The sequence below is a fragment of the Artemia franciscana genome, chromosome 9, assembly GCF_032884065.1.
Source record: "Artemia franciscana chromosome 9, ASM3288406v1, whole genome shotgun sequence".
Taxonomy (NCBI): Eukaryota; Metazoa; Arthropoda; class Branchiopoda; order Anostraca; family Artemiidae; genus Artemia; species Artemia franciscana.
The window spans coordinates 8,535,970-8,562,547 of record NC_088871.1 but is presented as its reverse complement, the minus strand read 5'-3'; the positions used below and the strand labels follow the sequence as shown (position 1 = coordinate 8,562,547).

The following is a 26,578-nucleotide window of genomic DNA, read 5'->3' as shown; positions in this document are numbered from 1 at the left end:
TATTGTGCTTTTTACTGTTGGAAACTAGCATGCAGTATATGATTTGAAAATCTACTCCAGTTCTTAAAGGGTAGTCTAAAGAAAATCCTTTTTTTTATTTTTATTTTTTTTTTTATAGAGAGAGAGAGAGAGAGAGAGAGAGTTGTTCTGCCCTTTATGCAGGTTTTTTTTTTTTTTTTTTTTTTTTTTACAAACTCAAAATTTTGTCTGGGATTATGAGTGGGAATACATACAAATGTATTGTCCATGCTCTTATATATCAGTAGGCTATACGTTCTGAAGTAAGTGCTGCAGATTCATCAAAAGAACATGGAAAGTCGAAATCTCAGAAGAAGGTAGCATTTCAGAAGGCCTTCCAAAATGGGTGTAATGGGAATTAAAGACTACTAACGTCACTGACAAAGCAGTGTCTGGCGATTTCATCAAGAGTAAGAGCTTTCGTAGGAAAACTGATATGGATAATCAGGAGTGCTTTAGGAATAGAACTGCAATTTCTCTGAAAGTATTAATTAATCACCATTTTTCTTCAGGATACATCCACCTTTAATTTTCATCTCCTTAGTCTCCTCACGAAGGACTTGGATGGGTACATTGCAAATTATAATTTTGCAATGTTTAAACGACGGTTTCTCGGTTCCACTTCTGTTTTAACAGTGGTCCTTATAATGGGGTTGCGAGAAAGGCTTGCGAGGCTGTGCTATTAGACAACAAACAATCACGAAAAAAAAACTGACAAAAGAAAAAACAGAACAAGGGGATGAAACCACGTACCAAAACAATCAACATAATCAACTATTCTACAGAATCATATTGAAATATCGAAGTAACCAAATAAATAATAAAATATAAATACGTTCTTTTAATGTGTTTTAAAAGTTTATTTACCAAGCAACTCCAATCGATGCTCAGATTTAAATTGATTAAAATTATCCAATTCCCCAATTTATCTTAGAGTACTTATCAGGTCTGTTCAATTTTGATAGAGAACATCTAGACCGCCATTTTAGTTAGAGCTCACGGTAATGTTTAATATTAGGGATTATTTATTCTGATCATAAGTGTCTTTTGGGTTGAAAGGCTATTTCTTCAAAGTTTGGGGTGAAGGAAACAATGAGCTTTACCGATGGCACTGGTTTATCATCGCAATATTCACTCTCAAATCCTTCTGAGGGGGGATCGCAGGATATTTTCTTTCAGTGTCCATCTTCTACATGTTCTAAGATTTCAAAGCAACATTTCCAGGGAAAAATTTCCACGGGAGGGAGGGAAAATACGATTATTAATTAATGTGTTTTTCAATGTATGCAAAGGATAATTTTTCAGGCTGAATCGTGCGTAAGAAATATTATAGAGGGAGGAGGGGATTTTCAGCGAGGATGTAATTGTCCAGAGGGAATTTTACGGGGGGAGGGGGGTTGTACTTTAGGTTAGAGGAGCTTTCCACGGAGGAGTCTCCCGTGAGGGGAGGGAATAGTTCACCAAGGATGAGCTAGATTTGTTGGCACTATTTGAAAAACGAGCTGAAATTAAATAAAAAAAAGTGTTGTCAGTTGAGTTTAAGGAGCAACATTAAAACTCAAAATGAACAGAAACTATTTCGTATATGAAGGGATTACCACCTTCCACAGAGCCTTGCTCTTTACTCTAAGGTTTTACCCAATTTCTTAAGAACGACTCCTGAAACACAAGGGTAGTTTAATTAGAATGGGAATCTTAAAGCACTAAAAACTAGCTTGAACAGCTAAGTTTTGAGGAGGGGGCAATCCCTTCATATGCGGAATATTTTCTGTTTGTTCTGAGATTTAAAATTGCTCCTTGCTTTCAGCCGAAAAAACTTGTTTTTTAAGTTCAAAAATAGGCATGCTGGTCTTTTTTAATAAGTCGTGCAAAGATTTTTAACCTCATTGACTGACGCATCAAAGTGAACCCGTGACCCCTACAGCACGAAATCGCACAAAAGATTTTTAGTCCGTGCTGATGGAGGCATAACTGGCCCTTCGACCCTTTACCAACCCCCTACTTGCCTATTTCAATGCATACGGCTTAGTAAAATGGTAGACCCTTGGCGTTTATTTTGAAAAGGCAGCAAGCAAGGATTTTCAATTTCTATGGTCGGAAAGTAAAGTAAGACAGTTGCCGAATCAAAACCCAAAACCTTCCCACCTCTAATTTTTAAGTGGAAAAATAAAAATGTTACGCTGCGCTTGAATGGAAAACGTGCAATGAAAATTAGTGTCTGGGACTTGATGCGTAAAATGGTCTCGTGGACCCAAGAAGACATCTTCATGTTTACCGCATATATTGTTACTTATATGATCAGAGGTATAAAACAGACCTTGGGCCATCAAAGTCGTTTTAACTGATCAGCTTAAAATTTGCAATGCAAGTACTTTGAACCAACAATATATTGAGAATGATAATTTTTATACACATGTCCCTTTTCTAGCCTCCAATATGCTTAAGAATTATGGAACGAACAGTTTTGGACCAAAAGACAAAAGCGGACAACACTTCAGAGATATTCACGACTTCTGAGCCCAACCTACCCTCTATACTAACTTTTCCATATTAAACTGAAATATTTTGGAAGGATACCTAGTAGATGTGAATCAACAGATTTTTCACCGCTAAACTTAACAGCACAGGTGGTAAAAGGCGTTAAATTCCGATGGTTTGAGGATTTGTCCTTTATCATTAAGAGTGTCTGTTAGTGCAACTTTGGCTAATAGTTGTACTCCTATTTATACGTTTCCAACCCATTTTAGAGTAAAAAAAATTCTTCGTGCAAATTTTATGCAACAACTATAGGCAATAGGGTGCAACGCATTGACTTAATTTGGCAATTACTAGTCATGTAGCTAAGCGGCAATTAGTCGGTAATACACATAGAAGGCAATTGTGCTCACCATCAAATGTATAGGAAACAATTGATAGCTGTTGCACAAAAAAAAAAAAATTCGAAGCCTCAGCTTGTACATGCTGCAATTTTAGCAATGACAACAGACTGTGTTTGGTTTTATATCTTGGGGTAAAGTAATAAAGCATTAGCCTTATATACGGTGCATTTAAAACTAAAAACATTGAATGGATTAAAAAAAGAGGATTGATTTAGTTTTAAAATTAGAGCATTTTTTTAATTGTCTTTAAGGCACATGTGATCATTAGTTTTTTCCTATTTTTTTCTTTTCAGAACCAATTCTTCTTCACATATACTACTTTCAAATTTTTGGGGGCTGACAACTACAACATTCAATCGATGGTGAAGCATAAGAACTGAAGTTTTGGTTGTGCAACTTTTTCATTCATGGAGCCGACCAGCGGTTGCTGCAATACATTACGTTATCTTAGCAGCGTAAATCATTTTTTTTCTACCAAATCGTGAACAAAATACGAGTAAATCACTCATAGCTGATAAGAAGACTGTAATCCCTTTTATTTTAAAGGTAAATAAGGAGAAAAGTTGGTTTCTTTATTAAGGATAGAACAACATAGAATGTGTAAAAGCTTATGATGCACCACAACTTAACCAAGGAATCTTAAAAACAGTCTTTAATTTTACCAAGAAACAACCATAGAAAAAAAGCAAACAAAACATACTCTTTATCACTGTTTGGACTTTGTCCTCTGAAATATTATTTTTCTTCATAGCTGTATATTAAAAGGTATTTTATGCTTGAAACCATTGCCACCAGTTGATTCAGGTTATTCTTTCCCAAAAATCATTAAAAAATATATTTGAGCGATTTTTAGATCTAATCCTCTTAGCTGCTCCACCATTAGTAAGAATATTGCTAATGCTCCAACATGGAAAAAATTGGTGACACAAATGTTTATTTGTTAAGTGAAACAAACTGCCACATTCAAACAAAGTACTATTCTGATACTATTTACTCTTCAAAATCATCAGAAGAATGGGTTGTTTTTCTTTCCAAGAATCTGAACTGTTTTATTTTGTCACCATAGCTATATTTTGTTTTAGGAATGATGAAATGAAAATGCTTTTTCTTGTCGTTTACGCTTATTCAAAATCCCCTCCCCCCTAAAGTCTCAATCTTCAAGAGCCTTTGCGAGGCTTATGAACTCGTCCACCGGCGTTGAGGCTGAGGCAGCATAAGTCGTGCTTTTGATTTCTACTTCTGAATCTTCAAATAATTTGAGATCTTTCACTAAGCGACATATTGCTACATCAACAAAGATTCCAATGAAAAAGCAACCTAGAAAATAAATTACAAAGATCAATGATGTCTGTTCAAGAATAATAAATCTTTTAACCACAAAAAAGACTGTGAATCGTGTCATCAATAGAAGAAAACAAATACAAATATAAGAATCAGAACTATCATGAAGGAAATCTTGTTTCTTAGGCCTTACAGAATATTCCTGCTATTTTTGTTTTTGTTTTCTTTTATAATTTTAGCAATCAGTTTGTCAGAAGAGGTGCTTTAAATTGTTTTATTTCGTTAAAACTACTTGGTCGAATGAGTCACAACATAAAAGACCTTATTTTTTTTTTTTAGAAAATCAAACAAACACGAAGCAGAAACAATAGGAAATTTTTGTTTCCAAGACAGTGGAATTCAATTCAGTGGATATTTCGGCCATGTGTCCAAGGGTCGTCTTCAGCATAACACAAGGAATATATATATATATATATATATATATATATATATATTTAATTACATTAAAACGTGATAGTTAAAACTAATAATGTTTTTAAAATTTTTTTTAAGCAGCCCTAGCATCCTATCTTCATCATTGAGTCCTGGTTGAACTTCGTTGGAGTAAGGATGCTAGGGCTGTTCTTGATAAGTTTTTAAATACTTTGTTAGTTTTAATTATTATATATTATCATTATGTTTTATTTATACACACACACACACATATATATATATATATATATATATATATATATATATATATATATATATATATATATATATATATATATATATATATATATATATATATATATATATATATATATATATATTATGAAAAGAGAAATCACCAATGCAACAGCACAAACACATAAAAAAAAAGAGACAGAAGGAGAAAAGGAAGACTGTTTTCCTAAATTAGTGATTAATATAGACCAGCACTTGAATGAGGCCTTAACCCTACTCATCCATACAATCACATAGGTCAAACAGCATAGCCATACACAATCAACCATAAAGAATAATCCTTGGACAGGCAGTCATGTCGTCAATAAGTATAAGTCGTCATTTACCAAACAATAGAAACAATAAAGACAAATAATTCAGAGGCAACAACCCAACACAAGGGCTCATCAGGAGAATACACTTGCCTATAGGGTTTCGCCACATTAAATTCTCTACCCAGTCAAGTGTTGTGGCTACCACAGAATATCCATGGCATCCCCGTGTCAGGTATCACCCCCAAAATACATGCCTATGAAAAAAAACCCAGCAAATTATATATATATTAATATTTATAGTTTTTTCTGGTGTTGTGTTGAAGAGGGCCTTTGGAGATAGGGTCGAAATATCAACTGAATTGAATTCCACTGTCTTGGAAAAAAAAATCCCTATTGTTTCTACTTTGTGTTTGTTTGATATGGAAAGGCAGTGTGGTCTTCGTCGCTATTTTCACTTTTTTTTTATAAAAGAATATTTTACCAAATTATTAGTCAACTGGCGTTTCCATTCCCGTTGGAAGGGCATGCGTGAGAGTTTCCAATTATACATAGCAGTGGCGCCATTTGGGGGGGGGGCAGGGGGGGCATGGCCCCCCCTGATTTCTGGAGGGGCCCAAATTCAACCACGTAATTCTTTGTTTATTCGTCCTTGTTCTACTTTTTTCTCTTTTTTTTTTACCGTATTTCTACTGTGAATTATTACTAAATAGCAAATTCAAGATACTCGACGATTATTGCATTTCAAGAAAGTATCCTGTTTTTGCCGTTCTCCCTAATTAATTTATGGTCACCCTTTTGGCAGGGGTTTGTAAAGTCCTTTCTGGGCTCGGAGTACTTCTGTGACATTGAAGTCTCTCCAGTGATTAATGAATCCCGTCAGTCGGCACATTTATGTGTATGCTAACATCTGGAAAAGAGGGTATCCAGACCAGGGTGCCATTCCAGTTTTGTATTTAGTTTCTCGTTACCCTTCATCAAATAAAGAACCGTGAAACAGTGTTGAGTTGTGTTCAAGTTCAAATCGGATTATTGAAACATGAGTTCATCCGGTGCGAGTGGTGCAAAAAAAAAGGAAAATAAGAGCCCAAAGGAAAGAAAAAGAAATAAAGATGCAACGACGATTGGCTTCGTTTTTCAAACCGACTGTAAGTAAATCTACCACATTTTAAATTTTGTTTCGTCGACCAATCTTACTGAACGAACCAGAACAAGAGCTACGAGCTCATATGGCACTTGTTACGAGTAGGCAGTACAACAAAGGAGATGAGCCCGTCACAAACCACACCCGCCACCCCAAAAATGCGGTTCGGAGCTAGAAATAGAATATGCAGTTTCACTCAAATCGGTGCATTTCTGGCATCGCCTCGGATCATCTGGAGCAGATGACTGTTTCAGCACAATAAACCTATTCGTTTAATCCCTAGACGTGCAACACGGTTTCCGGTACCTCCTTCCAGCTGCCCCTTTCGCGGCCGAATCTGGCTCGGACACTCGTGAACGGATCATCTAGAGCATCTTGTCTCACCACCTATCAAGTTTCACTCGAATCTCAGCATTTTTCAATAAATCCCCCCCCCCTCCCCGACCGTGGTCGGATCTGGTTCGGACAGTAAAATATGTCATCTAGGGCATATGCTTACTTTACATTCCAAGTCTCATTTAAATCGCTGCACTCATTTGACCCATATGCGAGCCACACAATTTCCCGGCCCCCTACTGTGGCCGAACACGACTTGAAAAAATAAAAGTCACATCTTTGACATCTCCGGTTCCCGTCCATCAAGTTCGACTGGAATCGGAGCGTACCCTATCCAATCCCTCGACTACAAGTATTTCACGAGTTTCCCGGTGGGCGCCTCCACCCCCCCACAAATATCGGATCAGATCCAGACTTGACATGGAACATCTGAGACGATATTTCTTTCCACTTGCCAAGTTTCTTTGAAATCCGATCACCCGTTTAAAAGTTATGGATGCCACTAGTTTCCGGATTCCCATCCCTCCACTCCCCCCACGATGGTCGGATCGGGGAAACGACTAATCTCAAGTTAGTGTGTTCGAGTCCCTGATATGCCTGCCAAGTTTCATCGTCCTATTGCATCAGGAAGTACCGATCTCGCGGAATTGCCAGAAATCCGGACCCCCCAAGTCCCCCCATAGAGGAGGGAGTCTTCCCCCTCCTCTACACCCCTCTCTTCATGCTAAAGTTTTTCAGCATTTGTAAAAAAGTTACTTACTGTTTTAATAAAACGCCCTTTGTGTTTGAGGAGTCGTTTTTAAAGAATTGGGACAAAATTTAAACTTTAGGATAAAGAGTGCAGTGTTGAGGAGGAGGCAACCCCCCTCATATATGTAATAATTCTTGTTATTTTTAAGTTTTAATAATGCTCCTTAATTTCAGTTGAAAAAACTTGTTTTTCTATTTAATTTCTGATCATTTTTTAAATAAAGCCAGGAAATTTGGCTTCACCTCCACGGAGAAATCCCCCTTGGAAACATCCTCTGAACAATACAATCCTGGTTAAAATTTACTGGGACAATTACCCTTAACACTTCCAAGCGTGAAATTGAGCCAGTAAATAGAAAGCAAGATATATAAAGAAATTTTGTATAGGAATTCTGGAAAATTTTTCCAGTACACAATTTCCCCTGAAAAATTCATCCCCTAGAAAATTCATTTTCCATGGAAAATTCCCCCCGAGCTAAGTCCCCCAGCCAAAAAAATCGTCCTCCCCTTCCCACCCTAGAAATGTATGCATGCTTCCGAATAAGAAATACTATATGTAAACAATGGTCACATTTTTTAACTTGAAGACCTTTTCCCAAGAGCTCTGGGGTTTCATGTTATTTCCAAAGACATTATTATTAGGCCTTTCAACGATGTTGAACAAAATAGCTATCTCAGATTTTTGGTCAGGGGAATTTGGGGAAAAATGGCGTGGGAGGGGGCCTAGTTGCCCTCCAATTTTTTTGGTAACTTAAAAAGGGCACTAGAACTTTGAATTTCCGTTAGAATAAGCCCTCTCCCGATGTCTTGGCCCACTGGTTCGATATGATCACCCCTGGGCAAAAAAAATAAATAAATAAACACGCATCCGTGATCTTTCTTCTAATATGAAGTACAAAATTCCCCATTTTTGCAGATAGGAGCTTGGAGCCTCTACAATAGGGTTCTCTTAATACGCTGAATCTGATGGTATGATTTTATTATGATTATATGAGTTCTAAGGGTGTTTCAGCCATTTTTTGAAAATCAGGCCCATTTCTCAGGCTTGTAACCTTTGAAGGGTAAGACTAAACTTAACAAAATATATTTAAAATCAGCATAAAGGTTTAGTTCTTTTGACATATCTATTGGTATCAAATTCCGTTTTTTAGAGTTTCGGTTACTATTGAGCCGGGTCGCTCCTTACTTACAGCTCGTTACCAAGAACTGTTTATAAGATAATGCTCAGACAAATCTTGTTGAGTTTCTTCTTTTGAAGAGGAAAGATAGAACAAAAAGCGACAAAGATAAGAAATTTCAAACCTAATAAGTTTTCGTCCGCATGAATTACTATGGCTAGCTTCAGTTTACCTTGCTTCAAAAAGTGTTTAATCACCCGACAGCAGTACTCGTGCATCATATTTTGTGTTTATTGATTCTAGGTTAAAATATAGAATCAAGGGAATGATAGCTTTGCAAGGTAATCCTACATAACAAAAAAATAAATAAAGAAGTGTATCACAGAAACCTATAAAACCTATAAAAACCTACAAAACATAAAATTGAATAGCACATTGGACTTAATTGAATGAAATAAAAAAGACATGTTTTTTCAACTGAATGTAAGAAGAAACATTAAAGCTCAAAACGGATAGCAATTTTTAAGTATATGAAGGGGTTCACCCCCTTGTCAATACTCGCTCTTTACGCTGTTCAAATTTGGTTCCAATTCTTTAAGAATGACTCCTGAATCTCAAAGGCCGTTTGATTAGAATAAATATCTCTTTTGAAAGTACTAAAAAAAAACTTTAGCGTAAAGAGCGAGGTATTGACGAAAGGGTGAACCTTCTCATATGTAATAATTTCTTTTCGTTTTAAGTTTCAATCCTGCTCCTTACTTTGAGTTGAAGAAACTTTTTTTTCATTTAATTTCTTTTTTTTTTTTAATAATGCTTGGAAATCCAGTGCCCCCTTGATCGAAAATTCAGCTCCCCTATGAAAAGTTTCTCCATGGAAAGATCCTCCTACATAACCTCCTCTGCTCGAGCTGCCCCCCCACCAGAAAAAAACTGAAAACGTCTGTATACTTCGCAATTACCTATACTATTTATAAAAAAGGGCAAAGTCCACAAATTGAACACCTTCCCCCAGAGACTTTGGACAATTAAGACATCTTTAAAGACATATTTATTAGATTTTTCAAATATATTAAACAAAATGGCTGTTTCAAAATTTTGATCAGGTGACTTAGGGTAAAAAGAGGGTGGGATGGGGCCTAGTTGCTCTCCAAATTTTTGGTCATTTGAAAAAGGGCACTAGAACTTTTAATTTACCTTTGAATGAGCCCTCTTGCGATATTCTAGGACAACTGGGTCAATACGATCACCCCTGGAAAAAAAATAACACGCGTCCTTGATCTCTCTTCTGGCAAAAAAATCCAAAATTCCTCATTTTAGCAGATAGGAGCTTGAAACTCCTGCAGTAAAGTTCAGTGATGCGCTGAATTAAATGGTGAGATATTTGTTAAGGTTATATTACTTTCAGGAGGGGGGAGTGTTTTTCCCTTTTTTCAGACATAAGACAAATTTTCTCAGGCTCGTAACTTTTGATGGGTAAAACTAAATTTGATACAACTTATATATTTGAAATTAGCGTACAAATCTGATTCTTTTGATGCATCTATAGGTATCAAAATTCCGTGTTTTAGAGTTTCGGTTACTATTGAGCCGCGTCGCTTTTTACTTGAAGTTCGTTACCACGAACTAATTGATTATAGCTTCGTAGTTGAATTGATTATGTTTTTTGTTGTTGCTTGCTCTAAATTTTGTGTTGTTTTCTATGTTAATTATGTACACTGGGACATCACTTTTAATTTGTTTTTAATTAAAACTTGACTACTCTGTAGGATAGTGATGCTGGGACGTCAAGGGACAACCCATCGGCAACCGAAGTTTTACCGACAAACGAGCAGACCCTGGACGTGAGACACATTTCTGAGGAGACAAACCTGCGCGAACCACAAACGGAGGAAATGGCTTCCAGAACGATCAGTACCGATTTGTCCGTGAACCCGTATGATAACCCCTGCCAACCAGTTTTGACTGACTATCCCGCCACTACCATCGGGAATCGCACACGAAAATTTAACAGCTCCTATTTCTTGGCATACCCATGGCTCGAATATTCGAAAGAACAGGACTCGGTGTTCTGTTTCAATTGCCGACATTTCAGTGGATCCTCGCTAAGATCAGGCGAAAGGTATGGAGCTAGAGCATTCATTGACGTATGATTTAGAAAGTGGAAAGACATTTCTGAACTGATACGGCAGCACGAAAACAGCGACCGACACAAAGCATGTACCATTTCTTTGACTCAGTTTAAAGCTATTGAGACGGAGGCGGCCGAATCTGTTGCGTCATGCCTCTCCAAAGAACGCGAAAAGGAAATACTAGAGAATAGACAGTACGTAAAAGCTCTACTAAAAACTACAGCATTACTTGGACGGCAAGGTCTTGCGTTTCGTGGCCATGATGAAGGGGAGTCTAGTGCCAATCAAGGGAATTTCGTAGAGACAGTACATCTTTTAACAGAAATCAACCCGGACTTGATGAAAAACTCTCGTAAGGCCTATGGCCATTACATGTCACACGAGTACCAAAACGACTACATTGAGGTCATGGGAAATGAAATCAAAAGTTCTATCGCGAAAGAAGTCAGAGAAGCAAAATATTTTGCCGTTCTTGCTGACGAGACAAAAGACCTCTCGAAAAAGGAACAACTCGCGATCTTAGTGCGCTTTGTTCATGACCTGAAAATCAAAGAAAGGGCCATAGGTTGCTACCACATGCGCAAGGTTGACGCTGAGAGTTTGGCCGACTTCATTTACAACGAAATAAAGGGTATCGGCCTTGACTGGTCAAAGTGTGTTGGACAGTGCTATGACGGGGCCAGTGTAATGAGCGGACACTTTTCAGGAGTACAGGCCCGTCTCCGGGAAAAAGCACCACAAGCGGTGTACACACACTGTCATTCCCATAGACTTAACCTTGTCATTGGCGATTGTATGCAGAAAATACAAAGAATTTCATCAGTATTTTCAGTTTTGCAAACAGTTTACAGTTTCGTCTCCAACAGCAACACTCGATACCAGTTGTTCGTCGAAGCCCAGAAAACTGCCAATGTGCCTGTGCTAACGCTTGAAAGGACAGTAGTGACACATTGGTCTTACTGGTATAGATCAGTGGCTAAGATCCTGGTTAGATATGACTGCATACTCGCAGTTCTGTCAGTAGTTCAAGAATCTTCTGACAGGGAGGTAGTGACAGAAGCTACGGGCCTTAAGAACCAGCTAGAGTTGTTTCCCTTCATATTCAGTTTGCATGTCATTCACAAAGTTCTTGCAGTGATAAACCCTCTTTCTGAACAACTACAGGCAGCAGATCTGGTCATCTCAGAAGCTTGCACTTTAATCAGTGCAACAAAGAAAGAACTGAGGAAAATGCGTGATGACGAGTATTTTCGTGTCCTATATGGCAAGTCTAAAGAGAAGGCCATTAATGTCGGAGCTGATCTGTCGGAAACAAGTGCTCTCTCTTCAGCCATACCTGTTAAATCAAAACGAGTTCAGAAGATATCCGGAAGACTAAGAGACTATTTGACGACAACAACAATTGGAAAGCACAACATTGACTCCAAAAGCACAACAACGGAAGACAAAATGCGGAGAGAGTTCTACGAGGTTTTGGACAGAGTGTTAAATGAGTTTGAAGAGCGTTTTTCTGTCCAGCTGCCAGTTCTAGAAGCCACACGTTGCCTTAACCCCAAATCCAAAGATTTTATGGACTCAGATTTACTTCTTGTGATCGCGACATACTTCGATCAGGCGGGAATCGATACTATGCAGCTGAAGTGTCAAGCTTTAATAGCTCGTGCATTTGTGTCGCAGCTTCCACAGAAACCGGCAAACGCTTTAGATGTCTTCGAACGCCTCGGAGGATTGAAAGAAGCTTATTCTGAGCTTCTTAAGGTCGTCAGGGTAGTCCTCACACTCCCGCTCACAACGTGCTCAAATGAACGTTTTTTCTCTGTGTTGACGTTTGTGAAGGACTACCTCCGGACAACGATGGAAAACGAGCGACTTTCGCATTTGCTGCTTATATTCTCTGAGAAAGCTGCAGTGAAGGAGCTCAATTTTGAGAAGCTTGTCGACGACTTCGCAAAAATGAAGCAAAGGAGATATCCATTGCTGAAGTAACTGTACGTAAGTTTCTGATTTATACAGTAAATGTTCTATTTTGGTACTGTTTTTGATCCCTAAATAAGCTGCAAAATGCAAACCCCAAAGGGATTACGGTACCTAAAGGCATCTTCGAAAATCTTGAAAATTTTAAGGCTGGACGGAGGCCCAAAATCGATTTTTGGCCCCCCCCCCCCTAAGGTTTTCTGAAATGGCGCCACTGATACATAGCCAAATGTTGAAAATCTCGCCATTAATTCATAACCTACGAAGTGACTTTGAAAATAGCTTTCTTCACAGTTGATAAAGTTTGAAAGAATAGAGACATATACCTTTGAACTAAGATCAAAATATTGGAGTATTCGGTCATGACCACAGGTTTTTTCTTCCCAGAACCAACTCTTGACCTCTTTGACACATGTTGAAGGCTTTGAAATGTGAGCGGTTTGAAAGTTTAGAATTTACTGGTTGATTAGATATGTTTGAGATAAAATATATTTTCATTGATGTTATGTTTAATAATGTCATTATGACAGGTTAGGTTAGGTTTATTGATCAGATATGTTTTCGATAAGAATTTCTCAGGAAGTTTTTAGATACTCCTTTAACCCTATACCAAAGAATAAGGTGTACGAAAAATGTGGTGCGATCCCATGTCTGGGAATATGTGTGAACGTATACCCAAGGCGTTGAAGGTTAAAGACCCAGCTCAATTGTAACCGAAACTCTAAAAAACAGAATTTTGATACCAATAGATACATCAAAAGAATCAGTTTTTTTTGCTGATTTCAAATATTTAAATTTCATCAAGTTTAGTTTTATCCATCAAAATTTACGTGAATATTTGCCATATTTTCGAAAAAAGGGGGAAACATCCCCTAAAATTCACAGAATCTTAATGAAAATCACACCATCAAATTCAGCATATCAGAGAACTTTACTGTAGAGGTGTCATGCTCCTATCTGAAAAATGTGGAACTTTGTATTTTTTTTTTGCTAGAAGAAAGATCACCGATGGGTGTTTTTTTTTTCTTCCCAGGGGTGATCGGATCAACCTAATGGTCCTAGAATATTTCGAGATGGCTCATTCGAACGGATACTTAAAACACTAGTCCCCTTTTTAAGTGACAAAAATAATGAGGGCAGCTAGGTTCCTCCCACACTCATTTTTCCCCAAACTCACCCGATCAAAAATTTGAGATAGCCATTTTATTTAGCATAGTAAAAAAATTCTAATAACTATGTCTTTAGGTGTAAAATGACCCCTACCGTACCCGTAGAAGGGCTGCAAGTTGTGAACTTGGTCCAATGTTTACATATAGCATTTGTTATTGGGAAATATACAACCATTTTTTGGGGGAGATTGTGCTTGGGGTAGATTTATATGGTAAGAAGCTTCCTTGGAGAGGGAAATTTTTGGGGAGTGAATATTCCAAGGGAAATGCTACACTGGGGGTTTTTGACAGACTTACTATACGGAATTATTTTTAATGGTTTTACAATCTCTTTGCCAATTTTTTTTATGTGTAGATGTTCCGGGGGAATTATCCAGGGACTTTCTTCTGTGTGTTTTGTTTTCTGGGAAATAATTTCCAAGGAAGGGGCATTTCTGGAATGATCGAGAAATCGACTGGATTTTAAAGTCTTATTCAAATGAAAGGATGCAAAGGATAATTTTTCAGGGTAAATCATCCACAAGCAATTTTCCAGAAGATTCTCCAGAGGATTCTCAGCGACGATGGAACTATCTGGGAGAAATTTCACAAGGGAGGGGGTGCAATTTACGCTGGACAAAATTTACATGGGTAAGTTTTCCGTGAAAGAGAGGGTAAGTTCCATAGAGGGTGAGCCAAATTTACAGGCATTATTTGAAAAACGAACAGAAGTTATGCCATATATGAAGGGCTGCCCTTTTTCCAATACCGTACTCTTTGCGCTAAAGTTTGACTGTTTACTAAAATTTAAACATGGGGCCTTTAATTAGAATAGGAAGTATTTTAAAGTGCTAACAGCTTTAACGTAAAGAGCAAGGTATTGAGGAGGAGGCGACCCTTTGTATCCGGAACAAATCTGTCAAAACTGATATGTAAATTTGTTCTAATTTTTCATGCACGGTGAGCCAAATTCGGACCTGCATTAGTTGAAAAACATTCAGAAATTAAATAAAAATAACACGTTTTTTTGCTGAAAGTAAGGAGCGAGATTAAAACTTAAAACGAATAGAAATTATTCCATATACGAAAGGGGCTGTCCCTTCCTCTACACCTTACTTTTTACGTTAAAGTTTGACTCTTTGTCAAAACTCTACTTTTTAAACTTTAAAAACTTTAGTGTAAAGACCGAAGTATTGAGGACGTGACAGCCCCTTTTATATACGGAATAATTTCTGTTCGTTTTATGTTTTAATATTGCCCCCTACTTCCAGTTAAAAAAAAATTGTTTTTTTTTTAAATTTAATTATGGAAAAAGCATGATAGATTGACGAAAGTCGTGTTTTTTGGCCGTCCATCTGAGTTTAAGCAAAAAGCAGGTCGTCTAGAGAGACGAATGAAACTGTGAACGGAATCTGGTAAAGGATACCAACGTGCGTAGTCACGGTGGTATCAGGTGGCTTGGTGCTGCAATGAGCTGTTAATTTTTGTAGAAATAAGTAACCATTGATTAGAGCAAAGCCCAGGTCCGCACTGCTAGGAATACTTTCTGCATTGAATCTGCGACTGGGCAAATTTGGAAGAAAGCCAAGAACTGGACAGTGTTAAAAAGACATAGGAAATTTTTGTTGAAATAGTAAACATATAGTTTTCCGGAGAGGCCCAGTACCAAAGACTCATGTGCTTACATGCCCAAAAAATAGGATGAAATGGAATATTTGTAGCTGACCTATGAAAAGTTGAGGTGTTTGAAAACGTAGCCTTCTTCATTGCTGTAAATTTGTGTCATACGGATTGTGAAATTTATACCATGTAATGGGCATGAACCTAAATTATTTACTGCATTAACTAACCACTTTTCGGACTGTAGTTCATAATAAATATGGTTCAGAAATATGCGTACAATATAATAAGTTCTTTTGTTTAAAACTAAAAAAACAAAGTTAGAGCTAAAAATAAGGAAAACTACATAATAAAGTCAAAGATACGTATAAAAAGAATAAATATAAGCTAGGAAAAGTTAAGTGGACAATATAATCGGTAAACTTTAAACTTTGGCTTAAAACTGTTCAAATACCTATTCATCATACTTCAGTATTCATTATTGCGCAACAGTTTCACTTATATAGTTGCCAAAAAGGCATTTTTAACTTTGTATTAAGTAGGACTTGAAGTAAAGTAATTCCAGCACTTTACACTAATGCTTGGAAAGTACAAACCTTAGAAAGTCAGTAATATATATTCATACCTGCAGTAATGAGATGCAAATAAATTCTCATTTTTTCAGGATCATAAAGCCAACAGTGACCTTCTTTTCCACATTCATCTTTATCCCAGATCCAACACGCTTGATCTATAACAATAAGCAAAGACTTCATGAAAATATTATGAGAGATTGGGGAGGAGACATCTTGAATTTAGCTTAGCCAAGATACAATGTAGGTAATATTGGTCTTAGCACAGTAAGGTGCAATTCTTTTCTTCATTTATATATTCATTTCCTAAATATATCTCGAAAATAATTCATCTACTAAACTTTCGGGTAGATATTTACTCTCCATAGGCAGTGCCATTTTAGAAGCCGCCTGAATTTGCCGATATAATATTATAAAATAAAAATGACAGAAATGTACATGACAACTATGGAAAACTGTCCCTTCCTAAATTTTACAGCTCCGACTTTGAATGCCTGCGAATAACTGAGGAGCATAGTTACCAGATAATTTTTTTTTTTTTTTAACACTGAATTGACTACATATGAAGGAATACTAAAATGGGACACTTGGTCTAAATAGATATCTTGCTGCCACAAGGGATGCACATCTTCGGTCAGGACGGATCTAGTCAAAACATCTGGAGAGGGGAGGGGGCAATGTGACAAGGGCGCAAATGAATAAAATCTTGGGGGGACCTAATGTGACAAAGGTGCCAATAATTGACTAAAATGACAAAATTATTCTAAAAAAAAGAGTGAAAAAAGAAAAAAAACAGGGAAAAAGACGCCAGGAAAATTTGGAGGGCGTAACCCCCCCCCGCCCCACACACACACACAAACACCCTGGCTCCTGGGTCTGCGTTGGATGTTGTGCACTGATGGCCCCATCACATTTGTTACAGAAGGTGGTCGTCATCCTACCAGATTTTGAAGGACAGAGTTAGCAAATTTTTTTTTTTGGTCCTGAGATGTTAGGCTTCCAGAAGGATTAGAAATTCCTGTGATGTCTTCGATTTATTCTTGGTGTGAGTAGCTGAAATTTTTACCAAAGAATCTTTACTGTACCTGAGGGTGCACTACCTATTGGTACAGTTCCTTCATGTAGCATTTCCTTGTAGCAGGCTTCTATCCAATCAATCCGCTGTCGAAGCTGTCTACCACATAAGAGATGCCACCTCTTAGTTTTCCTCGAACAGAACATCTCATTACACATTTGCTCAAATGTAACAACCCTAGCTTCAGTGGAGTTGTAGTGCTCGATCACGTTTAGTTTTCGACTTGGGTAGGCCAAAGAAAGTCTCTCATGAATTATGGATGACCATTCTGCTTTGTTTTGGGATGCATAAAACCATGGTAAGCTCCTGATCAAAGCAAAAGCAAGAACACAATTTCCAAATCCCCCAGATTTTCCCTGATTAGATCTTCTTCAGGATCATTTATAGTTCAAATGTTATCCTCTTCATCCATTGCATGGAGTAATCAACGGATCTGTTTTCCAGTAATTCAATCCGAAATCTAAAAGGAAGCAATCTAAAAAGAAAAACAAATAAAGAAGAAAAATAGCGAAAAGGTGTAGCGTCTGTAACGTTCAGACTCCTGAGGACACATGCACCTTCCTACCTAAGCAGATGTTGAAATAAGAATCCCAACAATTTTTGTCACAAAAAAACCGACACATATCCAAGAAAAAACTAAATATGCAAACTCTGATTTTCACAAAAAAGTTACATTATTACAGTCGCTTCGTAAAATCTACTACTTACCCTCGACATTTCCGAAACGAGTATGGATCCAATCACGAGCCAAGTCATGCTATTTGATACCGTCAACACGGTTATCTCAAAAAAACAGTTTATCAGTCGTAATATCAACGAAACGACAGTGTCTTAGGGTTAATATCAGAATGAAATATTACATTCTAACATTATATAATATATTACTTCCCATTAAAATGTAATATTACATTAAAATATACGTAATAAACAAAATTAGAACCTATATATAAAATGAAAAATATTACATTATAAAAATGTAATATCAAGTTTCGTAAAGTCCCCAATTCTCCAATAATTCGATTTCTCTAGTTCCCTAATTCCTCATTAGGAATTAGTAGGATTTTCCTATTCCCCAATAATTCCCAACAATTTAAGTGCTTGTAAATGCTCACGCACAGTGCACATTACTCAAAAAGGACCAAGATGCAATCGATTGAAAATTCAGAGATAGCTAATCAATTTCAAAGGATCCGAAAACTACGTATTGAACTTCCCAGTTGCAGAGGAAGTAATGTCGCATGGTAACGCATTCATTCATGAAAAGTCACCGAGTCCATACAAGATAAATTGCTAATATAGATCGAGGGCTTGTCCAATATTTTTGTTCGGGGAGGGTTGCTTAAAAATAAAAACGCATCGAAAATTTTTTATATGCATTTTTCTTTACATTTTTACGACCTGGACTAAAATTTTGGGAGAGGGGGTTAAACCTGGATCCCCCCTCTTGGATACGTCCTTGATATGGATGTTTAACTTAGTGCTGCATTTAACGAAGTATATTCACTTGATTTCATACTAATTTATCTGTAGTGATGTATATGTGTCTATCAGCTGTTTTGAAGGAAGGGCAGTAGGCTATTGTGTAGGCAAAAATATAACAAGGGTAATGGGCGGATATCGTAGGAATTTATTTTTCATACCCCTTAGTTTGAACTTAACAGTTATGGGGGGATATTATCCTTCTTGTCGCACAAAAACTTTTCTGACCTTTATTGTAACGCTTCATTTAACTAAATTGATTTTCTTCTTATTACAAACGATTATATTTAGGAATGTGTAAATGTGCAACCGCTATTTTGAAGGAGGGACAGTGCGTCACTTTGTCCATGGTTGGGGGGTGGATGCCTCAAAGAGTGCATTTAAATGCCTAAATATTCTAACTCTCATTGAGCCTTCACATAAATACTACAATCAACAAGAGGTTAAATGATAAGGAATTTTTCTAAGACAGTGGAAAATTTTCTAAATGAATATTTCGGCTCTACACCTAGTAGCCGTCATCTGCAAATTACAGATAAAAATTAGATAAGATTTGCAATAAAATACTCGACCGTTAAAACTGAAATTAAAAATCAAAATTTTGAATTACATGAAAAAACTGCATACATATCATATGTGTACCAACTTTTCTTTTAAATTTCGTAATAATTTTTGGTATATGTCGAAGGTAGATTAAATTTGAAGATAAATAAAGCAAGACTCTTGGGGAAGGAGAGGGGTTGTAACTGATATCTAATCCCTCTTGATTTCATGGAATAATTCTGGTCGGCATCTTTATTATTTGTGCTAGGAAGGGGGGGGGGGTGTAATGGTACTTCTCTTATTGCGACAATCTTCAAGCCTAAAATGAACAAAATTAGTTAAATGAAGCTTTAAAATAAATATTTATATTAACATTAGTTTTTGTATGAATCACTTTCATCTTCTGAATGAATGTCTCACCATATGGCATTACTGCTTTTGAAATTGAGAAGCTCAAAATATACCTCTCTGATATTTTACCTTGGTTGGATATTTAAGAATTTTGTTCGATAATTTTTTGATCCCTTTGAGCCAAAATTGTAGTTTTCACCCCAAAATATAGGAAATGCCACTTTGCTGTGGCACAGTCTCTTCTGCTGCTCAAAAATGGCAATAGAATTTTCAACATCCATTCCAATGAGGCTTCTCCAGATTTTCAATGGCGGTTATTGCGATCGCATTACCACTGGGAAAAACAAAAATCCGATCATCCCTCTCAGAAAACTGCAAAATTTTACATTTTTGTAGATAAGGTTTTGAAATATGCGAAATATGGTTCCCTGTTGTTTTTTTTTTAATTCGATGGTGTTAATTTTATCAAGGTGTTTCAGGGATGTTCTCACTCTTTTTGAAAATCGGGTAAATATTTTGCCTGTTTTTTGCTCCTAACTTTTGGTGAGTTGCTTTAAACTTAATGTATTCTTAGTTTCCCCACAAAAGGCCGATCCTTCTTGTGTATATAGAATTTTCCAAGTCCCATTTTATTCCGTTTTGGTTACTATTAGCAGTTACTTTTTACTTATAGTTTACCACCACGAACTGTTAAAAACCTGCCAGACAAATATAGCTAATTGTTATTAGCATGTAGGCAATGAATAGGGTACTGAAGAATTCCTTCCAGTGTTTGAATACTGATTTTGTACTGATTTTGATAATTGCATTCGTTCAAAGCAAACTTGAACCTGAAGAACAAAGTAAATTAGCATTAAAATCATTTGATTTGTTTCAGAATAAACCTTGTTACTTACAATTTGTTAATTGCCATACAAACAGAAAAGGACTATATTATTATGGAAACCATTGGTTAGTCTGAAAATAATGAAGACAGTATACCTATTCTACCCTTTTAGCAAAATGGTTCTCTTTCATAGTCCAGTGTAAAATAAAGATGGGAATACTAGATGGCATTATTGGTATTTTCTCAAACAAATTTTTCTCTTAATGCTTTCTTATATTCTTTTGAAAAGAATATACAATCTTTGAGCTTTCTCTTACCTATCAGGGCTCCATAAAAAATAGGCGCTGGAATAAATGCAAATATGCTGAACAGAAAAGTAGTGAGTCCCAGGGCGAAAGCCTTATCATTTGGTTGAACACACCTTAAAGAAAAGACAAAATGGTAATATTAAGAGCAGTGGCGGTTCTGGTATCTCTTACGCCCAGGGCAATATCTTGATTAGCACCCCCTCCTGTCTCCCACAAAATTTTGAGGCCAAAATCTTAGCAAAAATTTTTCAATTAATTCAATAATTTATAATTTATGTTTAATTGTTTTTAGTTTATATCTTAAATTGTTTTATTATTTTAATTACTTATCTAGTTAATTAGTTTTTTAATTTATTTTATAGATTAATGAATGATTTATTGGTTATTTCCTTTGATTAACTGCGCCGTCTATTTTATTTTAATAAAAATGGAATTTCAATAGTTACCAAATGGTTATAACCGTTAGATTATTTATTGGAAATTGTCACCCCAAAATATTTTGTGCCCTGGTAAAGGGCCCCCTCTGTCCTTGTCTAAATCCACCTCTGATTAAGAGGTTATGAAGTCTTTATTAAGAGTATTTATTAAGAGTCACTAGGTAAATTATTGTTCAGAAATACATGAAATCAGAAATGCATGGAAAAAAGAACCGATAAAAATGAGACTTGCATGTACGCAAGAATTTTTTTCTAGGAGTGGAGAAGGGAGTTGAATTCGTTAAAACAACAATACAGAAAAAAGCACAAAATAACAAAATTTACAACAGATAACCTAGTCAAACTCAAAACGAGAAAAAATTAACATTTGTAGGGCTGATAACCCCCCTGTCTTCTCAAAACCAGAACACAATTTGCGCTTTACTGAAAAAATCAAAAATCAAACAGTTTATGGTAACGAACTCTAAGTAAAGAGTGACCCGGCTCAATAGTAACCGAAACTATAAAAAATTGAATTTTGATACCAATAGATACATCAGAAGAATCGGATTTGTATGCTGATTTTAAGTATATAAGCTTCATCAAGTTTAGTCACACCCTTCAAAGTTACGAGCCTGAGAAAATTTGCCTTATTTTCGAAAAAAGGGGGAACGACCATCTAAAAGTAATAGAATCTTAATGAAAATCACATGATCAGATTTAGGGTATCAGAGAACCCTACTGTAAAGTTTTGAAGCTCCTATCTGCACAGATGTGGAATTTGTATTTTTGGCCAGAAGAAAGATCACGGATGTTTGGTTTATTTTTTATTTTTTGTTTTTTTTTGTTTCTTTTTCTTTTTTCTAGGGGTGATCGTTTCGCCCCAATGATCATAGAATGTCGCAAAAGGGCTCCTTCAAACAGAAATTACAAGTTCAAGTGCCCTTTTGAAGTGACCAAAAAATTGAAGGACAAGTAGGCCCCCTCTCATGCTCATTTTTTTCCTAAAGTTACCGGATCAAAATTTTGAGATAGCCATTTCATTAAACATAGTTGAAAAATCTAGCAACTATGTCTTTTGAGGAAGACTTGCCCCACAGTCCTCGGGGGAAGGGCTGCAAGCTATGAGCTTTGCCCATTGTTTACATATAGTATTAGTTATTGGGAAGTATACAAACGTTTTCAGGGGAGGGGGTTAGGTAGGTGAATCTTTCCCTGGAAAAATTTTCTCTGGGGGAAAGGAATTTCCATGGAGGGGGAGCTGGATTTCCCAACATTATTTAAAAAGCGATCAGCAATTAAATAAAAAACAACTTTTTTTCAACTGAAAGTAAGGAGCAACGTTAAAACTTAATATGAACAGAAATATTCCGTATTTGGGGGGGATTGCCTCTTCTCAATAGCTCGCTCTTGCACTAAAGTTTTTTTTAACTTTTAAAAGAGGTTATTATTCGATTTAAACAGACTTTGTTATTCAGGAGTCATTCTTAAATAACTGGGACAAAAATCAAACCTAGGTTATTATAAGGTAACTACAAGTTAAAAAAAGAATTAATATGCAAATTTCGTTTTAATTATTCATGTACGGTGAGCCAAATTCAAAATCTGCATTAATTCAAAACGTTCAGAAATTAAATAAAAAAACAAGTTTTTTTTAACTGAAAGTAAAGAGGAACATTAAAACTTAAAACGAACAGAAATTATACCGTATTTGAAAGGGGCTGTCCCCTCCTCAATGCCCGGCTCTTTACGCTAAAGTTCGACTCTTTCTTATAACTCTACTTTTTAAAACAATAAAAAACTTTAGCGTAAGAAAAGATAAGATTTTTATTTCATCAAAGCGGCGTTGAAATAAAATTACGAGGGTTATGTACGGCATTGTGGGCAAAACGCAAGGAAATTTGTGCTCTCTTATCCTTAAGGATGACTAGATTTGCTCTCCGAAAAAGGGAAATATAAGGCACTTTACCCTTTTTGAAGATAATTCTTAGGCGTAATTCTTAAGCGTATTCGAGGGTAGCACGTACAAAAGAGAGAAAAATTCTCTAACAATGCGGTTTAGGACATTTAGATTTAATAAGGAGTTTGAGGGAAGAAAATGCAGTATTTGTACGTTTTAAGAAATCATTAACGTGGCAATCCCATTTTAAGTCGCTTGATATGGTAACACCCACTAATTTCATAGCATTAACAGACATTTCAGGGGGGAGGTGAGGAGGAAACCGCCCCTTTCATATACGGAATGATTTCTGTTCTTTTTAAGTTTTAATGTTACTTCTTACTTTCAGTTAAAAAAACTTATTTTTTATTAAAAAAAAAAACGATTTTTAATCCTGACACAAACAGTGTTTTTTAATTTAATCTTATAGCTTCTGAAGTTGACCTGAAAAATAAAACTTAATATCATTCCCAAAAGATTCTATCTATGCTCTTTTACAACCTGGATGCACTTGCAATCTTTTCATTTATTTAGTTTGTAAGAGCAGAAGTAGTAATAACAGTATGCCCAAAATTTTCAACTTAACACTCCAGTCGTTCTCGATATATTGCTAAGGTGTCGTATTGGCAAACATAAACACAATAGCTTTCAATTTATTTTAAAGCAACATTTAGTTTTAAAGCATAATGGGCCAATTGGGGGGGGGGGGTGACAAGTCTATTATCCCTAAAGACATAGTTGCCAGACCGTTCTACTATGCTGAAAAAATTGCTCTCTCAAAATTTTGATTAGATGCGTTTAGAAAATGAATGGGCTTGAGAGAAGGGCTGCTTGCCCTCAAATCTTGTTACTCTTAAAAAGGGTACCCGAACTTTTAATTTTGAATTTAATTAGCTCCTTTAAAATTTTCAATGATATCTCTGGCTATTATAAAATGGTGATGCCTATGATATTGCTTATATGCCCTTTTGAAAATTTGCATGCATACATTTTTGCCTTTAATTGAAACTCCTAAACGTTCCCTAAAAGTTTCCTCTTAATACCACTACTGTCATTAGTTATATTAACTATAGTGGTAGTACTAAAAGTCTACATAGTGCCTTCTGGCTTGTTCGAAATCTCCCACAACTTACCCTTAAAGATCTAAATTAATAATATAAGTTGTTCTTCACATATTACTTTATCAACTTTTTGAAAGTCCACAAGCTCATAGTTTTTTTTTATTTAATTCAAAACACACCTAAATATTCCTTGAAAGCTTCACCTTAATAACCTTAGCTTGCACAGTAGCAATAGTTGTAGCAGGATTAGTAGCAGTATGCGCATAGCACCTTTGGTTTCTTTGACATCCCCTTCAACACATGCTGAAAGTTTCAGCTTAATACATACCATCAACCATTCCTGAAGTATTTTTGGTGCGTCCGCTTGACAACCTGTGGGGGCATAATGTGTCACAATTTACTTCCATATAGTTTGTATAAATCTCAAAATTTTTGTCTTAATGTCCTTAGTTTTAATAGCAGTAGTAGTGGTTAGTAGCTGTAGAATTAATTGTAGTAGCCTAAGATGTAGTGGCAGTAGTAATAATAGAAGCAGTAATAATAGTAACAGAAGCAGTAGCATGAGTAGACGCAGTAGCATTAGGATGCAAATATTTTCTTTTGTTAGTTTAACATCCCTCACAACATCACAACTTCACCCACCAAACTGTTCCTAAGATATTGCGGCTATACCTTTTTGACAAACTGCATACAGAGGCCACGTTCTGATTCAGTTCATCTTCCCCCCTCGATATTTCTTTAAAATTTCACCTTCATGCCCTTAGGAATAATTTTAATAGTAGCCACAGAAGTAGTTTTGACATTACTAGTAATAGTGCTGAAAAGCGATAGTACTACTAGCAGCAGTAGTACTAACCTATTGGCTTTTGGTCAGTTGAACATGCCTTTCATCAAGTCCTGGAAGTTTCAACTTAATACAATTAGCTACTGCTATGACATTGCTGATATGTCCTTTTGATAACCTGTATGTTCATATACTTCTTGAAATTTTCATCTCAGTGCTCTTACCCTACAAGTAGTTGCAATAGAAGTAGTAGTAGCAGTAAATATAGCACTAACAGTAGTATTAGCAGTAGTGTGCACATATTGCCTTTTGGTGTGCTAATCTTCCCCTTTAAGTATTCTCTGAAAGTTTCAACTTAATACCAAAATTAATTCTTGAGATACGCTATTTGGCAATATGCGTGCACATAGCATCTTTTTATTTAGTTCAAATTTCCCCTTTATACTGTAAATGGAGTAGTGTGGTAGTAGTACTGGCGGTAGTTGTTGCAGTATTAATAGCATGCAAATATTGCTTTTTGATCATCTCTCTTATCATTTCTAGAATTTTCCAAATTAATGTGCTCAGTTATTCCTGTGTTGTATCTTTTTGACAATCCATACACAGATAACGTGTTTTGATTTAGTTCTCTGAAAGCTCACCTGAATACCCTTCGTCTTCTTGGAAAGTAAAGTTCAAACATGCATACCTTTATCAATAACATATACTATGTATAAACTATGAAAGAATTGTATAACTTGCATCCCTTGTCCTGAGGACTGTGGGGAGGTTGATATCCCCGATAAAACAACCCTCTTAAAATTTCAATCGGATATGTTTTGGAGAATGATTGGCTTGGGGGGGTGCTGACGTCCCTCCATTCACTTTTGACTCTTAAAAAGGGCACTAAAACTTGTGACTATTGAAAGGGAACTAGAGCTGTACATTTCCAATCGAATGAACCTCTTCTAAAGTTCACACGACTGCCCCTTCCATAAAAATACCTTTTATGCCCCTGGTGCCTAACTTACAACCCTTACCCCTAGACTCTGGGAGATTCTGTCCCCACAACTACCCATTCCATAAAAATCTTATATGCCCTGGGCATAACTTACAACCCTTGCCCGCGGGCTCTGGGGGATTGTGTCCACCCTAAAGACATTGTTACATGATTTTTGGACTATTAGTAACAAAATAGCTATCTCACAATTTCAGTTGAATATGTTTTGGGAAAAGAGATGGGAGGGGGGCTAGTTGCTCTCCATCATGTTTGACTTTTAAAAGGAACTATAACTATACATTTCAAATCAACTAAGCCTCTTCTAGAGTTCACACGACCACACTTTCCATAAAAACATTCTATGCCCCAAGGACATAACTTACAGCCCTTGCCCAGAAGGTGGCGAGGGTTGTCATCCTTAAAGACGTAGTTTCTAGACCTTTTAACTATGCTGAACAAAATAGCTATCTCAAATTTTGATTGGAAGTGTTTGAGGAAATAATGGGGGTGTGAGGGGGTTTAGTTTCCCTTCCAATCAATTTTGACGGTACTTGTCTATTATATAATACACACTTAAGAATTGAGGTTGGGTGCATGCTAATTAAATCAAACAAAATATGATGAAAATACAGAATTCTTGTAACAAAACTATGAAAACTGTCACTAAGAATTATGAATGGGGGGCTGCTCAGAGTGCATTATAATTAAATACGTAACTTAACCTAACCAAAATACCAAGTAAATACTTAATTTAAATATAGCTATGATGTAGTTTCCCAGTGAGCCAAAGGTAATTGTCTGGCATAGAAAGCATGAAAACTGGGTACTGTGTCATCTTTGCAATACAATTTCTTGGGTCTGTTTTATGTAA

General features: G+C 36.3%; 1 protein-coding gene across 3 annotated transcripts in view; it reads right to left on the bottom strand.

The window, feature by feature from the left end:
- Window positions 1-3,536: 3,536 nt before the first annotated feature.
- Window positions 3,537-26,578, bottom strand: part of LOC136030954 (solute carrier organic anion transporter family member 74D-like) — an 83,238-nt gene continuing 60,196 nt past the window's right edge. For 2 of the 3 annotated variants that reach the window (XM_065710097.1, XM_065710096.1), the window contains exons 9-11: window positions 20,538-20,641; window positions 16,000-16,104; window positions 3,815-4,214 (exon numbers count right to left, since the gene is read on the bottom strand). In XM_065710097.1, the coding sequence (XP_065566169.1) occupies window positions 4,048-4,214; window positions 16,000-16,104; window positions 20,538-20,641 (376 nt within the window). In that variant the 3' untranslated portion in view covers window positions 3,815-4,047. Of the gene's footprint in view, window positions 4,215-15,999; window positions 16,105-20,537; window positions 20,642-26,578 lie in introns of all 3 variants that reach the window. The other variant, XM_065710095.1, reaches the window with a different exon arrangement.